Source organism: Triplophysa dalaica, chromosome 11, assembly GCF_015846415.1.
Source record: "Triplophysa dalaica isolate WHDGS20190420 chromosome 11, ASM1584641v1, whole genome shotgun sequence".
Taxonomy (NCBI): Eukaryota; Metazoa; Chordata; class Actinopteri; order Cypriniformes; family Nemacheilidae; genus Triplophysa; species Triplophysa dalaica.
This window is the reverse complement of record NC_079552.1, coordinates 19061005-19085186: the sequence shown is the minus strand read 5'-3', so window position 1 is coordinate 19085186 and position 24182 is coordinate 19061005. Positions and strand designations below refer to the sequence as shown.

The window sequence follows — 24182 nt, the reverse complement described above, 5'->3', positions numbered from 1 at the left end:
TAGGCAGACACTCTCAGACCTGCTATTCTCAGTGGAGTGAACGCTGCTTAAACACATTTGCAGAACACTCTCAGGGCTACAGAGAGCCCGAAAGGAACAGTCGAAAAATTTGTATGCTGTGGCCTGAAATTTTCTGTGTGGCGGGTAGATCCTTATGTGGAATTATGCGTCTTTCAGATCCTCTTTTAGCGAGAGGATTTTGAATTTGTGCTTCCTGAGGTGTTTGTTTAGGATCCACAAATCCAGTATGGGATGGAGACCGCCCTCTCTTATTGTAGATAAAACTCAGGGGTGTATTGTGGATGCACTTAATTCGCTGCCCGAACAGTGAGTCCCTTACGAGGGAGGCAGGTCTGGAAAGCTTCACCCTCCGGTTTTCTGAGGTCACACAGCTGTCACATAGCAGTGACTGATAGGGAAATGGCTTATCCCAGAAACGTTTCATTTCTGAAACGCACGACCGGACTAGAATACGTAAACTAATCTGCCCATAAAAATCGCTGTGTTCAGCAACGTACCTTGACGGCTTGTCTAAGAGAAGAGAAACAAAAAATTTCCTCCTGACCGTGCCTGCTGAGAGATAACTTCCAAATTAGATCTTCACGGGGAAGAGATCGAGAAAGAAGTAGGGACCACCCGAAGTGGTATGTATCAGTGAGGCGTGACTCCTGCATCACTGTTGTGGTTGGTCTGTCAGCTGACAGACGTGGTGCTTCCAGGATCTGTGGCACCGGAGGCGTTCCTATAGTGAGATACTGAGGGAATGTTTGAAAGACAACATGGATTGTGCATGTTATAAGCATTGGCTAAAACAGAAAAAGTACATTTCTTAACGAGGTTCAGTACAGTAGTTTAATACAGTACTACTGACTGTATTAAACAGTTTATAAATAATTGTATTGACATATTATTATGTGCATGTAAACATGGACGCTTGTTTCTTTAGTCAGTCACTTCATCTTTTAAACTGTGACCGTGTATACTATTATATATGGTTCAAAGACTTTAAATTGTCCCCATCAAAATAAATTATGTCCATAGAAAGCCCATTAAATGTCTACTTTATGGTTTCAACTAAGTTTTTGGAGAATAAAATGTAAAAATTCGGTTGATATGATGTTACATTGTCATTCAGTGTAACACAATATTTATGTACAAATAAAAGAGCAACTTGATTTTTCTCACTTATTAAAATATGTAAAAGAATAAGGGAGCAGCATCTTCTATCTTGTATATTTTAACATTTATAAAAGAATAAGGGAGCATAGTACATTTTATTGTGCTGTAAATGGGTAAAACATTCTTATTGACTTATGGGCAGAACTTGGATAGTGGCACATTAATTATTTTTAAATTACAATTAGTAGTTAGTCTTTTAATATGTCATAAATGATATGCTATTAAATTAAAGGCAGGGTGTCAAAAAACGGACACACCCCTACCCCCAGCTTTCGCTTTTGTCAGCGTTCGGCTCGACTAATCTCCATCCTGTGGACTGTGCACCTTACTGCTGATTGGCCACAAGGCTGTTTAGGTACTCGGCCTGACTTTGTCTAAATAAGCGTAATTCGTACACCCCGCCTTTAAACAAAAAACTGTAAAAATGGGTTCTCACAATTTAAAGCAGTTTTCCACTTATTGTTTTAATGATTAAACCCTTTTTCTTCTTTGACCAACAAAAATGTATAATGTTAATTGCATTGTTTTTTATCTAGATAGCTGATAATGCTGAAAAAGTTGTTTTGTGATGCACAGGAGGGGTTCATTCTCCAGGATTTGAGGCCAGTGAAAACCTGAGTTGTCAGACTCTTATGAATGCAGATGGATTGTACCTGGTGGCGTATTACGCTCTGTTACTCAACCTCAAACTGTGCTGCTGTGAACATTACCACAGGAAAACCACACCTACTCTGGTCTCTTTGGTATGACATGTCCGATTTATAAAGTGTTTTGCTTTAAAAGAAATGAACGGAATAAACCCTTTTAATAGTTTTCTTATCAGATACAGTGCATTATCAGTCAGACATGAGTCTTTTTTTACGGACGCTAGGGGGGCAGTGTTAGGTGTGAAAATCTTTTTCCGGCAGTGTGTACACAAGTTCTATAGAGACTAAACAATTGTATCCCAATCAACAAAGATTCAGAAGCATTCTAAAGCACAATTGTAATATTTGTACAAGCATGATATAATAATCATTTTAATAATTTCCAAATCCTGGAACTGATTTAAAAGTTTGCCAGTATTTATCCTCTGTGTGTGTACAGAAGGAGTTTGTGCATCAGATCCAGAGCAGCGGGGTGCTGGTGGTTCTGTCTCAGGCATGGATTGAAGAGCTTTACAATCAGGTTCTGGAGAGAAACTTGCTGGGAGAGGCCGGATACTGGGGCATGGCAGAGGAGCAGTCATTACCTCTCATTACCATGCTCACTGGTAATATTCGACAATAGTACTCCACCTCTCATTATCATGCTCACTGGTTATGTTCTACAAATATAGCTGAAAGCAGCAGTTACGGATTCAAACCCTACAAGGGCACAAAGGAAAATACATGTGGACATTTCTAGTGTTGCTCTCGTCAACGAAAATTACCACAAATATGGTCCTAAACGAACCTTTATCACGTGACAAAAACGAGACGAGACGCAACATAAATGCTGGTCATGTGACGATGACAACAATTAAATGTATGGTACAATATTGTTGACGAATAAAATGAGACTAAATGTGGTTTACAAAATAAAAACTAGGCTAAAATGTCTCTTCATTTTCGTTGACCAAAACGAGATGAGACGAAATGTTATAACGTTATTTCGTCTGATGCTTTAACCTAGATGTAGAGCGGAATACTATTATTTAAATATGATCTGGCTGTTCTGCATGTCTGAGTTGTAGCGATTTTAACTGCATGTTAAAATAAGGATGAGTTAAACTCGCCAAATTTGATTCTCCATCAGATCTATCAAGATCATATCCATATCCAGTCAAGGAATTAGTTTAGCTCAAAGGAAAATATGTATAATAATCGTCATTACACATACATATCTTACGAATTCTGATAGCAATATAGCACTATAGCTATATAGTGGAAAAATCCTTTATGTATTCGTCCAGCAAATGCATCAACGATTTTATACACTAAACGTTATCTCATGACCATAAGTAACGTGACTTTACCAAACAGAATTTAGAGCAGAGGTAGCATAGATCGAAACACAGTTTAAGTGACCCGTTTTTGAGCGTGAGCACAGAAAACCCATTTATTAAACTCTACTCTACATGACAAACATAATGACGATCGCAGAAACACTAACAAATACATGAAACCCAAAAACACAAATGCGCTAGGAAGCGCAGAGAGAGAGAGTGAGAGTGAGTGAGAGGGCATGGCCGCGAAGCAGGTAAAACATGTCTGAAAACCAATAAAATCACCTTTAACAAAGAGGCATTCTCTTAACGCTATTCTTTATATAGAATCGGATACTTGCCATCTTGCTGCTGGACCAGTATCCGTATGCACGTGGATGGAAATCTTGAATGGTTTTTAAAAAAAAAGGGAGGAAAAACTTTATAAAGGAATTTTTTTGCATTTGAATCGTGAGCTTAAAAGAATTTTGTTTCCACGGCATAAGGTTCAGAAGTTATTATCAGAAATGTATGTGAAACTTTTGTCTTTTGGTGGCGCTAGAGGAATTGATATAGAGATTCCAGATGTGCTACAGTAACATGAGACTGTCCTCTATTTGTGTGCCAAATCTCATAAAATTCCCATGTACGGTTCTATGGGCAGCCATAGAGGCAATGGTGGAAGATGAAAAAGAACATTAACCAAAACAATATGGGTCTCCGCCCCTTCGGGGCTTGACCCCTAATAACGCTCCACCTTTCATTTCCATGCGCACCAATAATGCTCTAAAATAATACTCCATCTCTAATTAAAATCATCACCAGTTATTCTCCACAATTATTCCAACAATTTCTTTTTATATATTACATTTTTAAACCTACTATATATGCATTTAAATTATCCTAAATTATCATTGAATCTCTTCTCTGAATGTCTATTTCCTCAATGCTCTGTTAGACATAGATGGACTCGGCAGCAGTGCTATAGGTGGGCAGCTGATCAGAAAGGCCTCCACACAGTCGCCCTTTACCTCTGACAAGAACAGCAGTGACAACATGGTGGCAGGTAAAGTACATGCTGAATAACAGCGTTATAAATAAACAGCTTTAGATTTTTCTTTTTTGTAACAAGTAATCAAACTAATTTATTTTTCCCCGTTACGAGGCCGTTCCCGTTAGTGACAATAAACTGCAGCATTACTATAATTGAGCACACTGCAGAAGTTTTCATCCAAGTAGGCTCTCTCTCATCCAAAGGACCTGGAATGTTTTTTCTCAGCTGTGTGTGTTTGGGGTGGGACACCTACACTGTTACTGATTTTGATTGGTGTGTGTGAGTGGGGTGGGAGACAACTGCACAACTGATGATGATTGGCTTAGATAAAGTACATTTTCAGCTTTTGCCAACCAGAGGCAGAGGAGGGCGGGTTTTCACATTTCACATGCACCTATCACATTTATTCATTTGGCAGACGCTTTTATCCAAGTGATTTACAAGAAGGGTTCAGTGACAAACAGGGGTAAGGTGCCTTGCTCAAGGGCAATTCAGTAATTTCCTGGTGGCACTGAGATTTGAACCAGCGACCTTCTGGCTACGAGTTCAACTCTCGAACAACTAGACCACAATTGACCCCGGTTTTCAAACACAAACCCAGTCGGACGGAGTACACAAGCACCTAGGAGTTAGACCGATGGCAAGCGCAATAAGTTCAAATGTAGCTTTTGCAAACTGGATATATAAGCTCTACTTTCCCCTTGTTATGATGAAACACAAGGAATGTGTATAACGTGCAACTTTTTCCCAGGGAGAAAGAGGCTCCACGTTGGTGGCAAGTAATTCTATGAAGCACCTTACATCGTCACATGCTGCAACAAAATTAGTTTCTTAGACCTTGTCCATACGTTTCACATTGAAAGGGAGTTTTTCGTTTTAAAAACGGTCTTCGACCACACTAGCTTTTGCAAATGCAGCCTATCCACACTGAAATGTGCTGAAAACGTATTCATTCATGCTGCGCAGTGAAACATTTACAGACGTGCCTGGGCATTTGTTTACTTTCTGCCTTAATGTCACGGCAATGTGAAGCAGAGCACAGAGCCTTTTTAAATGGATGGAATCAGGCAGGGATGCTGCTGTGGGTAACACAAAACTCTAACATTCCCAAAGCGAAAGGGAAACTATCCTTGTGCTCCGCTGTCAAACAATAATTGCGAGTAATTATAGATTGGAATATTAAAGTAAGCACAAACTAACATTCCACTACCATACTGGGAATCAGTCAAAACATTAAGAGCACTTCTTGTTGTTAATCATATTACTTTTTTAAAAAACTATGAAAAATTTGTAGAGTCCAGAATTTGTAGCAGTTGTGAAGTTGGTACATGTCTTTCGAACATAATTTATTTGTAGACTTATTTGTTGTAGACTTATTCGTTTTATTTTTGTGTAATGTTTTGAATGTTTAAATGTTTATAAAATGATATTCACTTTATAAAAGGAGGAAATTTAGGTATAAAGAGGTTTTTCAAACTAGAAATGTAATAGTGTATTTCTTAATAGTTATTGTTGTGGTGGATCGGCCTTCCATCGCAGAAAGTCGATGAGACAAATCTCAGAGACAAGGGTTCCAGGTGCCAAGAGTTTAAACTTTATTTGCCCAGGCAAGCAAAGTGGGATATTCAGAGTTCATCTGAAGTGATCCAACCAATACACATCTGACTCCATCTTTTATACATTGTTCTCAAGTTGTTATCACAGTTTAAACCAATCATGTTTGCCTGACATCATCTTCTTCCAATCAGGTTTCATATGACATCATCTTTTTATTAGCCCGTCCCTCTGCGCTCGTAGTTCCGACCTACCATATTAGGATTTAATCGTAGCGAGCACCTCTCAAAAACAGGTGCCTCTTTATCTTGACACTTTTCCGGGGCTTTCGGGCGCTACATGATTTAACCTTGTTTTTATTAAATATGAGCTCTTTGTTTAGCGTAGGCTGAGCAACCAAGCGTCCTTGGCTGCATGCGATTAATTAAACTTCTCTCCAAAAGAGTGTGTGGAGTTCGTCTTGGTGTTAAAAGATATTTGGTGTGTGTGCAGATGTTCAAAGTGTTCAAACTCATCAAACTTCATTAAAAATGAGCTCACTGTTTACAGATACCAGCGTCTTTGACTCTATGCGACAAACCAAACTTCTTTATTAAAATTATGTGTGGTGTACGTGCAGTTAAGATAAGATATTTGTTGTTCATGCATGTTTTCAAGAGCTCAAACTTATACATGAGGCCCATGCCCAATATTATTTCAGAAGAATAAATGAAACCTATAACTAACTAAATGTATCATTTTATATAAGAAAACTCAATACTATAATAGAAAACCACCATATGATCTACTGATGTCAGGACTGTAAGCACACTGTGATAATGTTTTGATGAGTTACTATTGCTCTTAAGGGATATTTCAGAGGTAAACCAAAATGTCCCCATGTTTTACTCACCCTCAAGGCATCCTGACTGAATATTACTTTCTTCTTGAAGAATAATGCAGCCTGAGTACCATGTATTCTTTTACTTCCAAGCAGTAGAACAGGAGTGATTGGGTAGCAATGTTTTGAAACTCTAAAACGTGCAATCATTGATCAAAGAACGTCTCGACACGACAAGGTTTGTTTTAGAGAAATAACCATATTGACGGCACTATTAACGTTAAAACGGCATTCCCCGCGATCACATTTTTCAAACTTTAGTTAGTGTGTAATATTGCTATTATAGCTTAAATAATACCTGCAAAAGGGTAAAGCTCAAAGTTAAATGTCAAACGAGATATATTGTCTTAAACAGAATTCACTTTTCAAGGACTACGGAGAACGACTACTGACCTTTACTTCCTGGGTACATGATGTCACTATTCCGAGTGCTTTTAATAACCTCCGCCCAAAGGAATATGCCAAAAAATGGACGAGGCCTTCCTAAGAGAAGAGGAAGACCCGCTGGATTAGTGTTTGTTTATCAGATTGTAAATATTTGGCTGAGCTGTGCGCTTCATCACTTTCATCATAGTCCTACAGCTGGTAATAAGAATTCCGCTAATCTATTCAACTTAATTTACATAGCGCTTTTTACAATTTGCATTGTTACAAAGCAGCTGTACATGAGACTGAAAAACAAATCAATTTAAGTTATATACCTGTAAAAACAAGAAAAATGTGAAAACACAGAAGACAGACATACCCAAATACAAACGCTCCACACACAATATGCACACGTACTAACACACATAGACATAGACACTCAAACACACAGACGGACACACAGACAAGCGCGCACACACATACACAAATACACAGACAGACATGCATGCACAGTGAAGGCACACATTTAAGATAAAGGAGAAGGATACACAGGTGGACTATAAATTCGTATATGCCATATTAATTATGTAAAACTTAAATATTTGAATTCTAAAGCAGCTCCCCCGGCCAGGCAAATAGTGCAAAACAGTATGCAAACGGTGGCGAGGAAATCAAAACTCCAATCCAGAAAAAATACCTTAGGAGAACCCAGGCCCAACCAGGGGATTCCAGTTCCCCTCTGGCAAAAGCGGCTGCCTCTGGTCTGGTTATGAACTGCATCCTGCTCACTGTGGTAGCCTCGGAACAAAGAGACAAGACTGGGTGAGAGTAGAGTACTGTTCTCAACTCAACTTTATTTATATAAAAGATGCGTCTTTAGTCTAGATTTAAACTGACAGAGTGTGTCTGCCTCCCGGACAGTGCAGGGAAGAATACTCCAAAGTTTAGGCGCTAGATAAGGAAAGGGTCTACCACCTGCACTTGATTTTGAAATTCTAGGTATTACCAACTGACAGGACGCCTGAGAGCGTAATGCACGTGGAGGATTGTAATACAATAGAAGTTCATTCAAATACTGCAGCGCTAGACCATGTAGGGCTTTATAGGTAATAAGCAAGATCTTAAAGTTAATGCAATGCTTTATAGGTAACCACTGCAAGGTTGACAGAACCCGGGTTATATGCTCATACTTTTTTGTACGTGTAAGAACTCGAGCTGCTGTGTATTGAACCAGATGCAGTTTTTGTAATAGGCCTGCGGGGCAACCACCTCAAAGTGCATTACAGTAATCTAGTCTTGATGTCATGAATGCATGAATTAATTTCTCTGCATCTGACAGTGACAGCATATGACCTAGTTTAGACATATTCCTAAAATGGAAAAATGCAATTTTACAGGTGTTGGCGACATGGCTCTCAAATGACAGAGTACTATCAAATACAACGGCAATATTGTTAGCTGACGACGAGGATTTTCTGGAGCATCCGTCAATAGTTAAGCAGTATTCTTGGTTGTTACGTACGGCGTTTTTTGGCTCAGTAAGTAACACTTACGTTTTGTCCGAGTTCAGTAGTAAAAAATTGTTACTCATCCAGTTTTTTAAATCAACTATGCATTCCTTTATTCGACGGAACTGCTGGGTTTCATGAGGCTTCGAGGAAATATAAAGTATCATCAGCATAACAGTGAAAGCTAATTCCGTGTCGTTTTATTATATCTCCTAGAGGTAGTATATATAATGCGAAAAGCAGAGGCCCTAAAGCCTGGCTCAGACTACAGGAGTTTTAAAATCCTAACAGATTTTACATCTGGTTGCAGCTCACACATAAGGAGAATTTTATCAGATTCTCTTATGTAAAATCCTAAACCTGGCATTACATCTACATTTGAATCTCTTTTTCAAGCACTACAAAAATAGGTTTGCCCTTTGTAAACTTGCATTTATGAATGTGAAATGTCCAGAGAAGAAACCTTGGGGGTAAAGTTGTGTTTATGAATAAGACTAAATGTAGCAAGTTCAAAAATAAAAATTAATTGATTGGATTTTTTTATTTCATAATTGCACATCAAAAGACATTTTAAGACACCCAAATACAGGATAATATTAAGATTATCATACCAACAGACGCCTCTTACGTCATCTCACCGGGAAACAGAAGTAAACAAAGCGACATCGCAGTTAATTTCACGTGATCTATTTGTCCTATTATGAAAAAAGTGTATTTCTACGATAGATGAAGGAAATGCAGCGGCTATGCAACAGGTCTTGAGTGTGTAACTGTACCCGTTTAACTGTACTACGGCTTATCCGCGGTGAAAAGCAGATGTTTCGGTAGCAATTCAAAAGTAAGGGATTTATACGTTACTGTAGCAAAACTGTAGCAAGGTGTGTAACATTCAATCCTGGAATTCTGTGTCTTTGTAGCGCTTTGAATGATTCTCTGTCTGTCAGTCCAAAGCCGCTGAGACGTATTTTAAGCAGGTGATGCTATAATGCTTTTTTGCTAGGGCTGAAGTTATGACTGTGCTTTAGGCGAGCCGCTTAAGTTTAATGTTAATAAATAACGGAAGAAAACAATTGTCGCTGCCGAACTAAGATGAATGCCAATGTGATTATAAGATAAAAACAAACACATGAACGCATGTTATATGTGCGCATATAGTTAAATAGCAATATGTTGAACGAAACTACAAGCAGTTATAAATATGTTGACCGTTAGCAGTTAATTACGCGGTACATTTAAAACCGACGTGACTTCTCCCTGCAGCTCTTGTTCTTATCTGTGCGGTTGTGGTATATTTTTGAGGATACATTATAAAGACGATCCTCCATCTCCGCTATACAACGTACCCTTGCAGAAGCTTTACCTCCGTCACTTGTCGATCTGTCTCTCATTGGCTGTAGCGAACGTACCAACGTCATCAGCCCGATTTAAAATCCTAAATATCAAACATGTTTGATATGATCGGGGCGGCTAAGATTTCTCTCGGAGCAGATCGGGAGTTCTAAGATTCGATCTGTGAACGCCTCACATTACGTGATAATCTGGGCCGATTCTCGGGCCCGATCGCGTTTCTAGGCCTGATTTTTTCGAAGATTCTCGGGAGGGGAAATCGGGGTAAAATCTGGCCGAGAATCCTATAGTCTGAGCCAGGCTTTAGACTGAGCCCTGTGGTACACCGTACTGGACTTGCGATTTGCAGGACACATCATTGTTTATTGCTACAAATTGAAAACAGTCAGATAAATAAGATTTAAACCATTTCAATGCCTTATAACAGCCACTTTATATGCCGTAGGCACATTTCCTAATGTCAGAGATGAGTTAATAATACTAAGAAGAGGATCTATAATTGCCTGGAGCATTTCTTTCAGTAGATTTGTAGGTATAGGGTCTAGCACGCATGTTGTTGATTTGGATGATCTAATGATTATAGAGAGTTCATCGTGATCTACTGTAGAAAATAATTGCAATTTCTCATTTATGAAGATATTTGGTTGAATTAATTAAAGTTAAATCAATAAAAGTAAAAAACGCAAATACATTCAACACAAAAGTAATCCCTGCCCTTTGTGACGTTAAATTTGCGTCTTATAAAGCTATGGATATCTGCAATTCACCCGAAGATGTGATAATAGCGTCATTCTCATTCATGTGCCCCTCGCACTTATAGGGCAGATCATTTGTATACTGCGAGTTCTGGGGAGATGAACAGCTGTTTTTCGTAAATATAGCAGTTATACATAATGAATGCAATAATAAAAATACATTGTTTCCCCTTAGCTGAGACAACTGTTCACGTGGTGTACCCTTCCTACAGTTAGACCACTTTCAAGGTCACAAATTGCGTTATAGAACGCGAGCTATTGTGTGTGCAAATAGATTGCCTGTGGCTGTTCAATGCATTGCTGATTATAACGTTGTAAATAACATTAAGTTTCTTGGACTGACCGATCAAATCGCTTTATAAGATGTAAGTCATTATGAATAGCCCTGGAGTAGAGAATACGGCATAGATCCTAGGCACTAGTATAAACTGAGTTTAAGTGTCATGAGTGATTGAGTTTTTGTCAAAGCTTGCAAATTCTTTACATTGTCCCCTTCTGGGCTCTTTTCTGACAGGTGTGGTATTTTCCCGCTACATCTTGACTGGCTGCTGGAAAAACCTGATAGACACTCTGTCCACACCACTCACTGGTCGAATGGCAGGGAGCTCCAGGGGTCTTGCCTTTATTCTCGGAGCGGAGGGAGTTAAAGAACAAACCCAGAGGGAGAGGGACACCATCTGCCTCAGCCTGGATGGTCTACGCAAAGCTGCAGCACTTAGCTGTGCTCTAGGTAATGTATTTTTGCTTGTACAGTATGTTAAATTTGAGCAAATGGAAAAGAGCTTAATCTCTTTTTATTTAGGTGTGGCAGCCAACTGTGCATCAGCACTTGCCCAGATGGCAGCTGCCTCTTGTGTTCAGGAGGAGAAAGAGGAGAAAGATTCGGGAGAGACTGGAGACACCATAAATCAAGGTACACACACCCTTTTGAGATGCCATATTCTGAAGTGTTGAACTTTTGTTGAGTAAAGCCAGGTGAACCTTTTGCAATTTTTGCCATCATTTTTAAAATTTTAGAATCATAAAAGATTTTAATGATCCTAGACCATAGGTCAGATCCTAGACCAGCCAGGTTTCCCTTTACCAATATATAATCATTGTAAATCACCATAAAATATATATCAATAAACTAGACATTTCAGTTATGTGGCCCAAAATTCTGGAAAAACTCTACAAAGAATGAATTACTGTTGAGTAGTTTTAATTAAATTTAATACAATTAATATACAACAAAATAACAATATAAATTATATCTAATATAACATCACAAAAATAATCAACGGCAAACTATTTCTATGTTTACCTTTCGTGCTAAGATTCAAGCTACCCAGATCATTTGCTTAAATAATTAAAGGTTAAAAGTTTTGTAAACCAACCATGTGGCAAAGTAGGAAGGAATACACACGTACACGCAAACAGAACACTAAGGCCTGATTAACATAATGCAAGTCTCTGTATTCTCTCTTCAAATGACCCTGGTGCAGGCAGGGAATCCAAAAAATTAAACTATTTCCATCTCGATGCGGAGCCAACGTGCCTAGAAAAATTTGCACGCCACACCGCAATAGCGTCACGACCGTGCCGCCCCCTATTTGCCTACATTTAAAATAACGAATATGCGCTCGGAAAAGATGTGAAATGTAAATCGAGCCTTAAGAGGTTTATACCATGGTCTGTTTGAATACTTTTGAGACAGTATGACATGCTTTATAGCTGGGATCATGTTCATATAGTCAACAATAGTAAACAAGCAATGGGACTAATAAATTTGGTAGAGTGTGCTCTGTTTAAAGGGACAGTATACCCAAAAATGAAAATTCTGTCACCAATTACTCACCCTAAGGTTGTTCCAAGCCTGTGTACATTTCTGTGTTCTGCTAACACTAAAGATATTTTAAATTATGTCAGTAACCAAACAGATCCCATCCCCCATTTACTGCTATAGTAGGGAAAATAAATACAATGAGAGTCAATGGGGGATGAGATCTTGCAAATTTCTTCCTTTATGTTTAGCATAACAAAACATTTATCCAGGTTTGAGATAAAAAGAGTGTAATGTAAAATGCTGCAAATGGGCAGTCACAATCATGACGACTGAATTTTAATTTTTGGACTATCCCTTTAATGTATAGTATATGAAAGAATATGAGAGAATATTAATATCATTTTGTTTTTATATATCTAAGCCTTTAATTTGGTATTGATGCTGTTTATACACTGTTTTCCTGAAATCAGATACAGAAAAAATAACAATGAATGAAAGGGAATACAGAAAAAAAAGAATGAAAGGGAATAAAGCGAAAGACAGATTTAATGCATGTCAGGGAATAAATAAGAACATATTCATACAAATACTCCTAAGTGCACTTGTAAGGCTGTATAACAGAAATAACTTGTTTGCTTGATAACCTCTTGTGCATGTGAATGTGTTTTATTGTAGTGAAGCAGCGTGTTGAGCAGAAACTAGAGCGGATGGGCCGTTGTCAGGGTGTGAGGTTGCACACAGCCCATGTGCTCTGCATGGATGCTATACTCAACGTCGGGCTGGAAATGGGCAGTCACAATCATGACTGCTGGCCTCATGTGTTCAGGTACAACACTCACAAATCAACCTTTTTCAGGTCTGCTACAGTTGTGTTCAAAATTATTCAACCCCCACTGAAATTGATTGTTTTGGTCGGTTTGACATTGATGATGATCATTCAGTCATCCTGCTTACAATTAAATCAAAGAGCCACGTGTAGGTCAGACAAATATAACATAACATTTATAATGAAATAACCACAAATGTCTTTTCTGAGCTCACATCATTATCAGTTTTATTCAACCCCCAAGTGACATTCAATCTTAGTACTTAGTACAACATCCTTTTACAGTTATAACAGCTTTTAAACGTGAAGCATAGCTTGACACAAGTGTCTTGCAGCGATCTACGGGTATCTTCGCCCATTCATCATGGGCAAAAGCCTCCAGTTCAGTCACATTCTTAGGCTTGCGCACTGCAACTGCTTTCTTTAAGTCCCACCAGAGGTTCTCAATCGGATTTAAGTCTGGTGACTGCGATGGCCACTTCAAAATGTTCCAGCCTTTAATCTGCAACCATGCTCTAGTGGACTTGGAGGTATGCTTGGGATCATTGTCCTGTTGAAAGGTCCAACGTCTTCCAAGCCTCAGGTTTGCGACGGACTGCATCACATTGTCATCCAATATCTCCTGGTACTGAAGAGAATTCATGGTACCTTGCACACGTTGAAGCTTCCCAGTACCTGCAGAAGCAAAACAGCCTCAAAGCATGATTGACCCCCCGCCATGCTTCACAGTAGGCAAGGTGTTCTTTTCTTCATAGGCCTTGTTCTTCCTCCTCCAAACATAGCGTTGATCCATGGGCCCAAACAGTTCTAATTTTGTTTCATCAATCCACAGAACACTATCCCAAAACTTCTGTGGTTTGTCCACATGACTTTTGGCATACTGCAGTCGACTCTTCTTATTCTTTTGGGACAGCAAGGGGGTGCGCCTGGGAGTTCTGGCATGAAGGCCTTCATTATGCAGCGCCGTATTGTCTGAGCAGAAACTTCAGTACCCACATCTGACAAATCTTTTCTCAGTTCCTCAGCAGTCACACGGGGACTTTTCTCCACTCTACGCTTCAGGTAGTGCACAGCAGTCGAAGTCAGCATCTTCTTTCTGCCACGACCAGGTAGCGTTTCAACAGTGCCCTTTGCCTTGAATTTGCGAATGATGCTTCCTATGGTGTCTCTCGGTATGTTTAACATCTTTGCAATCTTCTTATAGCCATTGCCCTTCATGTGAAGAGTAATCACCTGTTCTCTTGTCTTCCTGGACCATTCTCTTGACCTCACCATGTTTGTAACCACACCAGTAAATGTCTAGAAGGAGCTGAGTATCACAGTCATTTTAAAGCTGCCTAATTGGTGCTTATTAGGCTTTATTGCTGCTCCCTAATATCCACAGGTGTTTTCAATACCTGATTGAAAACACTTCATTGAACCTCTGTTCTTCAGAGTGGTAGTCTTTAAGAGGTTGAATAATTATGTCAATGAAGAATTCACAAAAGAAACATTTACTACTGTATTACAAAACTAATTGATGTCATTTTAGTTGCATATGGTTCTTTAAGAAGTCCTTGTAGGATATCATTCTGAAAACAATTACAAATGTACACTAAATTCCCTAAAACCATTTACAGCATTGGGGGTTGAATAATTTTGAACACAACTGTATCTGTGATGGGGAATACCAGTTAACTGTAATAAATTATGTTAAACATACTGTGGGTAATACACAATCTTATTTACGGGCAACACCATCTTTACCATTTAAAGACGAATTGGTTAAACAGTAAATAAGTCAACTGAATTGTACAAAAAATTACCTGATGTAGGACTATTGGGTTACGTTTAAGGTTGTATTTGCTAACATTAGCAAATGCATTAACTACAGTAAAAATCAGAAGCCGCTAAGTTTCTTGCACATGAAAGTTTTCCCATTTTTTTGCCAATGTTACTTTCACAGCCCCATACTAACATGAAGTAACAATAGGCAATAGGCCTTTGACGAGATCTGATGCATCTCGTGAAAACACAATATCCTTGCGCATTTGGCATGATGGAGTGCTGGGTTCATAAATGCAACTGTTTTAGTCACATATTCTCCCTAAATTTAACATGTGCGTCCTTCATTTACACAGTTGCATCGTCAGGATTAGGAATATTATAGATTCTTAATTACGAATCCCCATTATAGTCTATTTCAGATCATTTTTCTGATCAGCAAAAAGGAGAAAATCTTTTCATTCAACTTTTAATCTTCATTTAGCCATAAAGGACTTGTACATGTTTTTTAAAAGCAGTTTTACAAAGGTAAAAAAATAGTGCCATAAAACCCTCCAGTGAACATGTCATAGACCAGTGGTTCTCAAACTGGTTCTTAAAAACTCTTTATAATAATTTTGTGTTTTAAATACAATATTTAAATGTAAATCATGATGTCTTTCCACATTGTTTGTATTTCATATAGGTTTGTAGTCATTCTGCTAGTCCCCGCAAGGCTAATAAATCCCCCATAACAGTAACTACAGAGCCCAGTTTACAGTGCACTACAGAAAAAAAATTGTGTCCACGATTACTGCTGACTATCTTGAAAAAAGTGGGAAAAACATGTTCTTCAGTTTGAAAACAACTTGAAAATGAAAGTGTTTGTATTATTTATAGTACATAAGAATTGTTGGACGAAGTTTATCTAATCATGAGGCAAGTAAAGATTCTCAGCTCTACTATTAATTTGAGTGTTTTATTTATGTGTTTTCTATGGCGGTTATTAGGTGGTACTTGGAACAACTGCTTGATATAACTACTTACCTCATTGCTGATCATAGTTTTTTAAACAGTTTTGAAAAGTGAAAGTGATCTGAAATACTGATAGAAAATCTTCCAGGCTACATCATATGTCTAAAAAAATAGACTCTATAAAACGATCACATCACTGTGTCAGTCACTTTCTCTTGAACTGTGTGAACCTTATCTTCTTACAGCAACATGTACTAAATCTGTCTATGACTCGCGCTAAAGAAAGAGAACAGAAAATGCAGATAAAAGAAATCTAATTAAATAATCTACGCTTTCATACACTAATAAACGTATTTAAAATAACGTAATACAAACTCGCATTTTGTACTATATGTAAACAAGCAGCTGTGCTGTTCGGGATGTGTCGCTATGAAATGTGTTGCTGCACACGGGAAACGTATTAAGACTATCAACGTATACTTAACAAACTGATTCAAAAAACAAAAGTGAACCCAATGCATCTACAGTGCCAACCTAAACGAGATTTAGAGTTCCTCTTTTAGTGCAAACTATTTTTCAGCTTCACTTCCGCCCTCCACTATACCTGTTTTCGCTTCACATATGAGCTGTGAATGGGTCTCACAAAGAAATACGTCACCAACTAGAATTTATCGTTTATATAACGGGAAGACTAATTCCTATCGTGTTGAGAATTGTATCGCAAACGATAAAATATATATAGCCTATCCCTATTTCTTGTGCATTATCTTTAGAAGAGGCTTCCGTCTGGGATGACAGCCATGCAGTCCGATTTGATGCAGTGTAATTGCTAATTAACATGTTAGTTAGGGCCCAATTTGGACATTTTCCCTTAGTGTTGTACTCACATTTGTTTTCAGCGGTTTAGACATTAATGGCTAGGTGTTGAGTTATTTTGAGGGGACAGCAAATTTTGGTTGCGTACACTCAATACTTTTTATTGTAGGAAAGTTTCATTTCTTCAGTGTCGTTACAGGAAAAGGTGAGGGGTGTACTCACTTCTGTGAGATACTTTATATACAGTGTGCATGAACAGAGCGTCCTGGGAAGGCAATACAAGCCGCCGCTGGTTTGCTGAACGCAGGGATCTCGATGGGGTGTAGGAGTGCAGGAGAGAGTGGAAGTAAGCCGGTGCAGATCCAGTGATAGTCCTGTAGGCAAGCATTAGTGACTTGAATCTGATATGGGCTGCAACCAGTAGCCAGTGAAGAGAGATGAAAAGGGGAGTCACGTGAGCCCTTTTGGGCTGTTGGAAGACGAGGCGTGCTGCTGCGTTCTGAACCAATGTGATCATTGAAGGACAGCTGTTCATCAAATATGACTCCGAGGTTCCGGGCTGTTTTGGAATGGGTGATTGTGGTATTGCCAAGATGGATGTTGAAATCGTGTTGGACCGTAGGGTGTTCCGGAAACACGAGTAGTTCGGTCTTGGCAGGGTTCAGCTGGAGGTGATGGTCTTTCATCCAAGCTGAGATGTCCTCGAGGCAGGCTGTAATGCGAGCTGCTACAGTGGTATCGTCTGGGTGAAACGAGATGTAGATCTGGGTGTCGTCGGCATAACAGTGATATGAGAAGCCATGTGCCTGTATGATGGGTCCCAGTGATGTCGTGTTTAAAAGTTCTAAACTCTTGCTTTAACACTACACAACACTAGAACTAGTACCTGTGCCTCTCTGGCAAGCTCGACAGTGCTTGCACAACTAGGCTACAAAGAAAACTTATCATTAATAATCTAGTAGCAGTTGAAACTCTGTAGTGAAGAAGTGTCAAGTCGCCACATCCTTCTTTATCCAGTGCTATAATCTCATCTCTTGTCAGGTCGCCGCTTCCCATTCTCCTTTCTACCATCAGGTCTGGGCATGAACTGCCTCCTGCTCTCTGTGGTAACCTTGGAACAATGAGACAAGACAGCTGAGAGTAGAGTACTGTTCTTCACTCTTTGATGCAACAAGTACATCAGTTGTTATTGGAAGTGTTCCTGATTCCGGTTGATCAAACTAATGCAGCCTAAACCATCAGAGGATTTATATTATGTGTATAATAGTATGTAGTCTTGTGTATGCAAGATTAAAAAGATTTTTGGTCTAGATTTAAACTGACTTTTTGCCTCCCGGACAGTACATGGAAGACTTGTTCCAAAGTTTAGAAGCTAGATTAAGAAAAAGGGATCTATCACCTGCACTTGATTTGAAATTCTAGGTCACGGCTAATCAACTGGCGGCGAGCCAATCATCTTTACCTAGCCCGCCTTAACATTTCAAATAAGTGGACAGACTTTAATAACTGTGTGGTTTTGAAATGCACGTCCTGAGACGTCATTAAGTCCTAAACGCTGCTACATTCAATACTGAAGTAATTCAGTATTACAAGACGTATAATGACGTCTTGTATGTTATTTGCAATGTTATAGTCTCAAATCCACAGCCACAGGCACTCGGTTTGCGGCTCTGCGCACACGATATGTCGTGTCTCACAACTCTTCTTGTGCCCTTGAAAGCAATATTTGTGTGCATGCTTTAATATACGACCTTTCAGTGACGGCAACAAAACCAGTATAGAAGGAACAAAATGCAATAAATAACGGAAATACTAAATAACAAGAAATTATGATATGGTAAAAGTAATAAAAAGTTGCTACTCATCCAGTTTTTTATATCGACTATGCATTCCATTATTCGATTGAACTGCTTTGTTTCCTGAGCCTTCGAGGTGACAGTGAAAGTTAACCCTGTGTTGCTTTATTATATCTCCTAGAGGTAGCATATTTAATGCGACGAGCAGTGGCCCTAAGACTGAGCCCTGTGGTACACCGTACTGGACCTGCGATTTGCGTGGCACATTGTTGTCCCTCCTTGAACTGCCACCTTACCGTGGTGGAGGGGTTTGAGTACCCAAAAGACCCTAGGAGCTATGTTGTCTGGGGCTATATGCCCCTGGTAGGGTCTCCCAAGGCAAACAGGTCATAGGCGACGGGTCAGACTAAAAGCGGTTAAAAAAAAACTTATGATGCCCATGAATTCGAAGGACCGTTACGTCGCCCAGCATGGCGCAGCCGGGGCCCCACCCTGGAGCCAGGCCTGGGGCTCGTATGCGAGCGCCTGGTGGTCGGGCCCCCCAAGGCTCAGCCCGAAGGAGCGACGTGGGGCCACCCCCCCGTGGACCCATCACCTGCAGGAGGTACCGTAAAGGGCCGGTGCTTAGTGGATCGGGGGGCAGTCGAAGGCGGGGGCCTCGACAACCCGATCTCTGGAAGTGGAATCTAGCTCTAGGGACATGAAACGTCATCTCTCTGGCAGGGAAGGAGCCTGAGATTGTGCGTGAGGTTCAGAGATTCCGACTAGAGGTAGTTGGGATCACCTCTACGCACAGCTTGGGCTCTGGAACCACACTCCTCGAGAGAGGATGGACTCTTCACCACTCTGCCCATGGAGTTGCCCATGGAGAGAGGCGGCGGGCTGGTGTGGGTTTGCCTATAGCCACCCAGCTCAGCCGCCATGTGTTGGAGTTTTCCCCAAGGAACGAGAGGGTCGCTTCCCTGTGCCTTCGGGTCGGGGATAGGTCTCTCACTGTCATGTGCGCCTATGAGCCAAACGGCAGTGTAGAGTACCCGGCCTTCTTGGAGACTCTGGGAGGGCTGCTGGAAAGCGCTCCGACTGGGGTCTCCGTCGTTCTGTTGGGGGACTCCAACGCCCACGTGGGCAACGACAGTGACACCTGGAGGGGCGTGATTTGGAGGAACAACCCCCCTGATCGGAACCCGAGTGGTGTTCTGTTATTGGACTTCTGTGCTAGTAACAGCTTGTCCATAACGAACACCATGTTCAAGCATAAGGGTGTCCATCAGTGCACATGGCACCAGGACACCCTTGGCCGGAGGTCGATGATCGACTTTGTGGTTGTTTCATCTGACCTCCGGCCGTATGTCTTGGACACTCGGGTGCTGAAAGGGGCGGAGCTGTCGACTGATCTTCACCTGGTGGTGACTTGGATCCGATGGCGGGGGAGGAAGCTAGACGGACTCGGCAGACCCAAACGTTCCATGAGGGTCTGTTGGGAATGTTTGGCCGAATCCCCTGTGAGAGAGATCTTCAACTTCCACCTCCGGCAGAGCTTCGACTAGATCCCGAGGGCGTCTAGGAGATATTGAGTCCGAGTGGACCATGTTCTCCACCACCATTGTCAACGCAGCAACTCAGAGCTGTGGCCGTAAGGTCTCCGGTGCCTGTCGAGGCGGCAATTTCCGAACCCGGTGGTGGACACTGGAAGTAAGGGATGCCGTCAAGCTGAAGAAGGAGTCCTATCGGGCCTGGCTGGCTTGTGGAACTCCTGAGGCAGCTGACGGGTACCGACAGGCCAAGCGGACTGTAGCCCGGGTGGTTGGGGAGAAACTGGGCCTGGGAGGAGTTCGGTGAGGCCATGGAGAAGGACTATCGGTCGGCCTCGAAGAGATTCTGGCAAACCGTCCGTCGCCTCAGGAGGGGGAAGCAGTGCCCTACCAACACTGTTTACAGTGGAGGGGAGCAGCTGTTGACCTCGACCGTGGATATCATCGGGCGGTGGAAGGAATACTTCGAGGATCTGTTTCTGAATTTGTGCAATCCCCTGGGATCCAACCCATGTCCTTGGCTTAGTAAGTGCCATGCTCTGTCTAACAGATCTCCAGAAGACATCTTACAGATGTACCTGTGCTATCTGGCAATATTTACATTTACATCTGTGCATTTGTCAGACACTTTTATCCAAAGCGAATTACATTGTATTATCCTATACATTTGTTTCCAAGTATGTGCAATCCCCTGGGATCGAACCCACAACCTTGCGTTGTTAATGCTCTTACCACTGAGCTACAGGAAAGCTGTAGTCTATAGATCTAAAATGATATAAAGAAAGGATGCATAAATGACCTTAAACTTAGAACGATGTGCTGAATGTTATTTACTGTACATGCATATTTGATATTGTAGTTCACCCTGAAGCTGAACTTAAATTGTTTTCTTCTGTGTGCACAGAAACTGAGTTTGTTTTTATTGAATAATCCGCAGAGTAATTGAGTATGTTAGTTCACTGGAACACAGTCACTTCAGTGATGGCAGCTCCCAGCCTTCGATGACCATCACTCAGGCACAGCAGGCCGTGTCAGTGGAGCTGGAGATGAGTGATGAGGTCAGTTCTGAACTGGAGCTGGGTCTCAGTCATCCTGTGATCCAGCCACTGTCCATCCAGGAGCTCTTGAGGACAAGGGACCGCACTAAAGGTTGTGACCTGCGGGGGGGAAGTCTGCTCACAGGCACCAGGGCAGCCAAAGCCGTCTGCACCCTTTCCACACAAGCTGACAGGTACTCAGCACAGATATTCAACCATCATAAAACATTTGATGCCATTAGACGACAAAAAGTTCCAGAGATTGTTCTATACACTTTTGGGAAAGATGACCCATTCAATAAACAGTGGACTGATATAACTACAGTAGAGTTATGTTAAATCTTTTGCCAGGCTGTGAATTACTCGCACTGTTCGATAGTTTTGATGAGATTCAGGAGCTTTTTTACTCTCGCCCATAGATGGCAATTTAACTGGCATTATGTGCTTTGGATGTCAGATAAGTAGCTGTCTATGGGCGGGAGTCAGAAAGGATTTTTATCTTTATGTACACAATAATAATATTTTACATTGTAATCCATTTATTTTTTATATTTGGCATGTTTGTGTGCTGCTGCATTTACCTCTTTGTAATATTCTGTCTACTAATGCACTCTTTATATAAAAATATATATTGCGCCTTTAACTTTAGACCACGTTTGATTTGGTCTATGGTGCAGTCTATTTTCAGTTCCTCAAAACAATTTTTTTTTTTAAATCAGCACGCCCCTGGGCTCACAAATGAGCGCAAATGCATTTGCTATTTAAACAATGTGGCGAACTGCACCGGGCTGAAATTAGAAATAACACTTGAGCTGCGCCTTGCAACACAGTGCGCCAGGTGTAGGGCCCTACATGTTTCTTTTACTGCATCCTTACTCGGTCAAATCAATTTTCTTTACATTAAACTTTCCATAATGTACAAGCTTTTACAGGTTACTACAGGTCCTTAGACTACTCATATCTCTTTAGGTGTAAATGTGTAGCTATTGTGTGCTTTGCAGGGTGTTTGAGGATGCTGTGAGTAAACTCAACCTGGTGGGCCTAGTGGGCTTTCTACATCAGCTCAGAAAAGCTTCGCAGTCTCAACTCTTTGATTCAGTTACAGAAACCGGAGACTATTCCTTAGCTATGCCAGGTATTGGTGTCTCTTCTTTTAATTAATAAAAACACAGTATAAACACATATAAGGTTTGGCACCTTTCCATAATATTGAATTTTCTGCTTCAGTGGATCTGAATTTCTCAAAGAAATAGTTCAATTTTAAATTAAAATTTCATGATAATTCACTCACCCTCATGTCTGTGTGTTTATTTCTTATGTCGAAAACAAATTTACGCTATTGAAGAAAGCTTTCCAGGGTTTCATTTTCATGGCAGCTTCAAAAGGCTCTACACAACACCAGTTGATGAATATGGGTGTTGTCTAGCGAAACAATTAGTCATTTTTCAAGAAAGCAAAAAATTATGTACTTTTTAAGCATAAATATAGGGCTTGCTCTGGCTTAGATGATGAAATCCAGTAGAAATATTTAATTGGATTTTATTACAGGAGAGGCAAAGTCAACCCAGGACAAGCGCAGTGCCCTCCATCTCTTTCGGCTGGGGGAGGCCATGCTGTGTATTGTAAAGAACAAGTGTAGACCACTGCTGCACATGATGAGAGCCTGGAGTGTGGTGGCACCCCATCTAGTGGAGGTAAAACAAAAACACAATACACACAGGACTAAGTGTACTGTCATACATTTCGTTGTACACAATCCCATTTTGTCATTCATCCAGTTTTTTATGTTCTCTCAATAGGCAGCCTGTCACAAGGAGCGCCATGTATCTCAGAAGGCTGTGTCTTTTATTCATGATGTTCTGATGGAGGTCCTGACCAGTTGGGCAGAACTGCCACACTTTCACTTCAATGAAGCCTTCTTCAGACCCTTTGAGCACATCATGCAGCTTGAGCTCTGCGATGAAGACGTCCAAGATCAGGTCTGCTATTGTGATGTAAAATAATATTGTTTGACATTGCTAAAACTTGTAGATCTAATTAATATAGATATTTCCTTGCTGCTTTTGTGTGTTTATTTTTTGTCATTAGCCCAATATTTGTTTACTTTGATTTTACCTAGGACGTATTACAGAAAGTTTCTTATCTTAGGACTTCACTTAAAGCAGCGGTACCACACTCATATTATTATTTAGTTCCTAATGAGTAGTATACCATACTTCATATCTTCGAAGAGTCTTTAGTTTGATCACATTTATAAAAGCAAGATACAACTATACGATTATTTCCAAAAACAGTCAAGCTCACAACATAATATCCCATCATCCATGCATAACTGTTGATTCCCTATACATTCGTATTGTTTATATTATACACATACTTGCCAACACAGACATTTGACTTGGTGTCACTTACTGCTTGCGGTTCATGATTGGCATCTTTAAGCACAAATGATCTGCAAATCCAGCGTTATCCACCATTTACATAACATTTATCAAAGAAATGCTGTGAACAAACAAACACTGCTGAACTTCCATAACACAAACGAAAAACAATGATGGGCATGTTCTTTTTCTCGCTCTCGCTGGTTGATATGCGAGTAGGGATGGGAATTGATAAGAATTTAACGATTAGGGTTATCGATCCGATTCCTTATCGATTCTCTTTTCGATTCTCATTGGGTGAGGAAATAAGTACAAATTTGTTTGTTTGTATTAACTCGCTTTAATATCTGATAAGAACACAGCACATACTCGGAGTATACACAAATTATGTGTAGCAACCTATAGAATTTTTCACATTCATCATTGGTCCAGACAAAAAATAAAATAAAACTGTGTTTTTAGTTTTTATGGCACTTAAATGGCAGACTAAACAGTCAACAATGACAATGGAGATTATTATTCATATAGTAAAAGTTTACACAATGAAATGGCGCTCACATTAACTAAATAGAGAAGTTACCTTCGGCATTAATAGCAGATGACGTCTCGTTAGCTCCGCTGCTGCTTGACTCACTTATTGTTGCTGTGTCGCTAAGTAGTAGTGTATCAGACACGCGGCAGTCCTGCAAATTAATTGCGTGCTGTGTGGCCAAATGTTTCTGC

At 40.3% G+C, this 24182-nt stretch overlaps 1 protein-coding gene across 3 annotated transcripts in view; it reads left to right on the top strand.

Annotated features, from left to right (window-relative positions):
* Window positions 1-24182, top strand: part of arfgef3 (ARFGEF family member 3) — a 141492-nt gene that overhangs the window by 27465 nt on the left and 89845 nt on the right. For all 3 annotated transcript variants that reach the window (XM_056760656.1, XM_056760657.1, XM_056760655.1), the window contains exons 13-22: window positions 1756-1922; window positions 2266-2431; window positions 4083-4190; window positions 11103-11318; window positions 11391-11501; window positions 13029-13179; window positions 20979-21272; window positions 22080-22213; window positions 22627-22772; window positions 22878-23057. In XM_056760656.1, coding sequence (XP_056616634.1) covers window positions 1756-1922; window positions 2266-2431; window positions 4083-4190; window positions 11103-11318; window positions 11391-11501; window positions 13029-13179; window positions 20979-21272; window positions 22080-22213; window positions 22627-22772; window positions 22878-23057 — 1673 coding nt within the window. The remainder of the gene's footprint in view (window positions 1-1755; window positions 1923-2265; window positions 2432-4082; window positions 4191-11102; window positions 11319-11390; window positions 11502-13028; window positions 13180-20978; window positions 21273-22079; window positions 22214-22626; window positions 22773-22877; window positions 23058-24182) is intronic.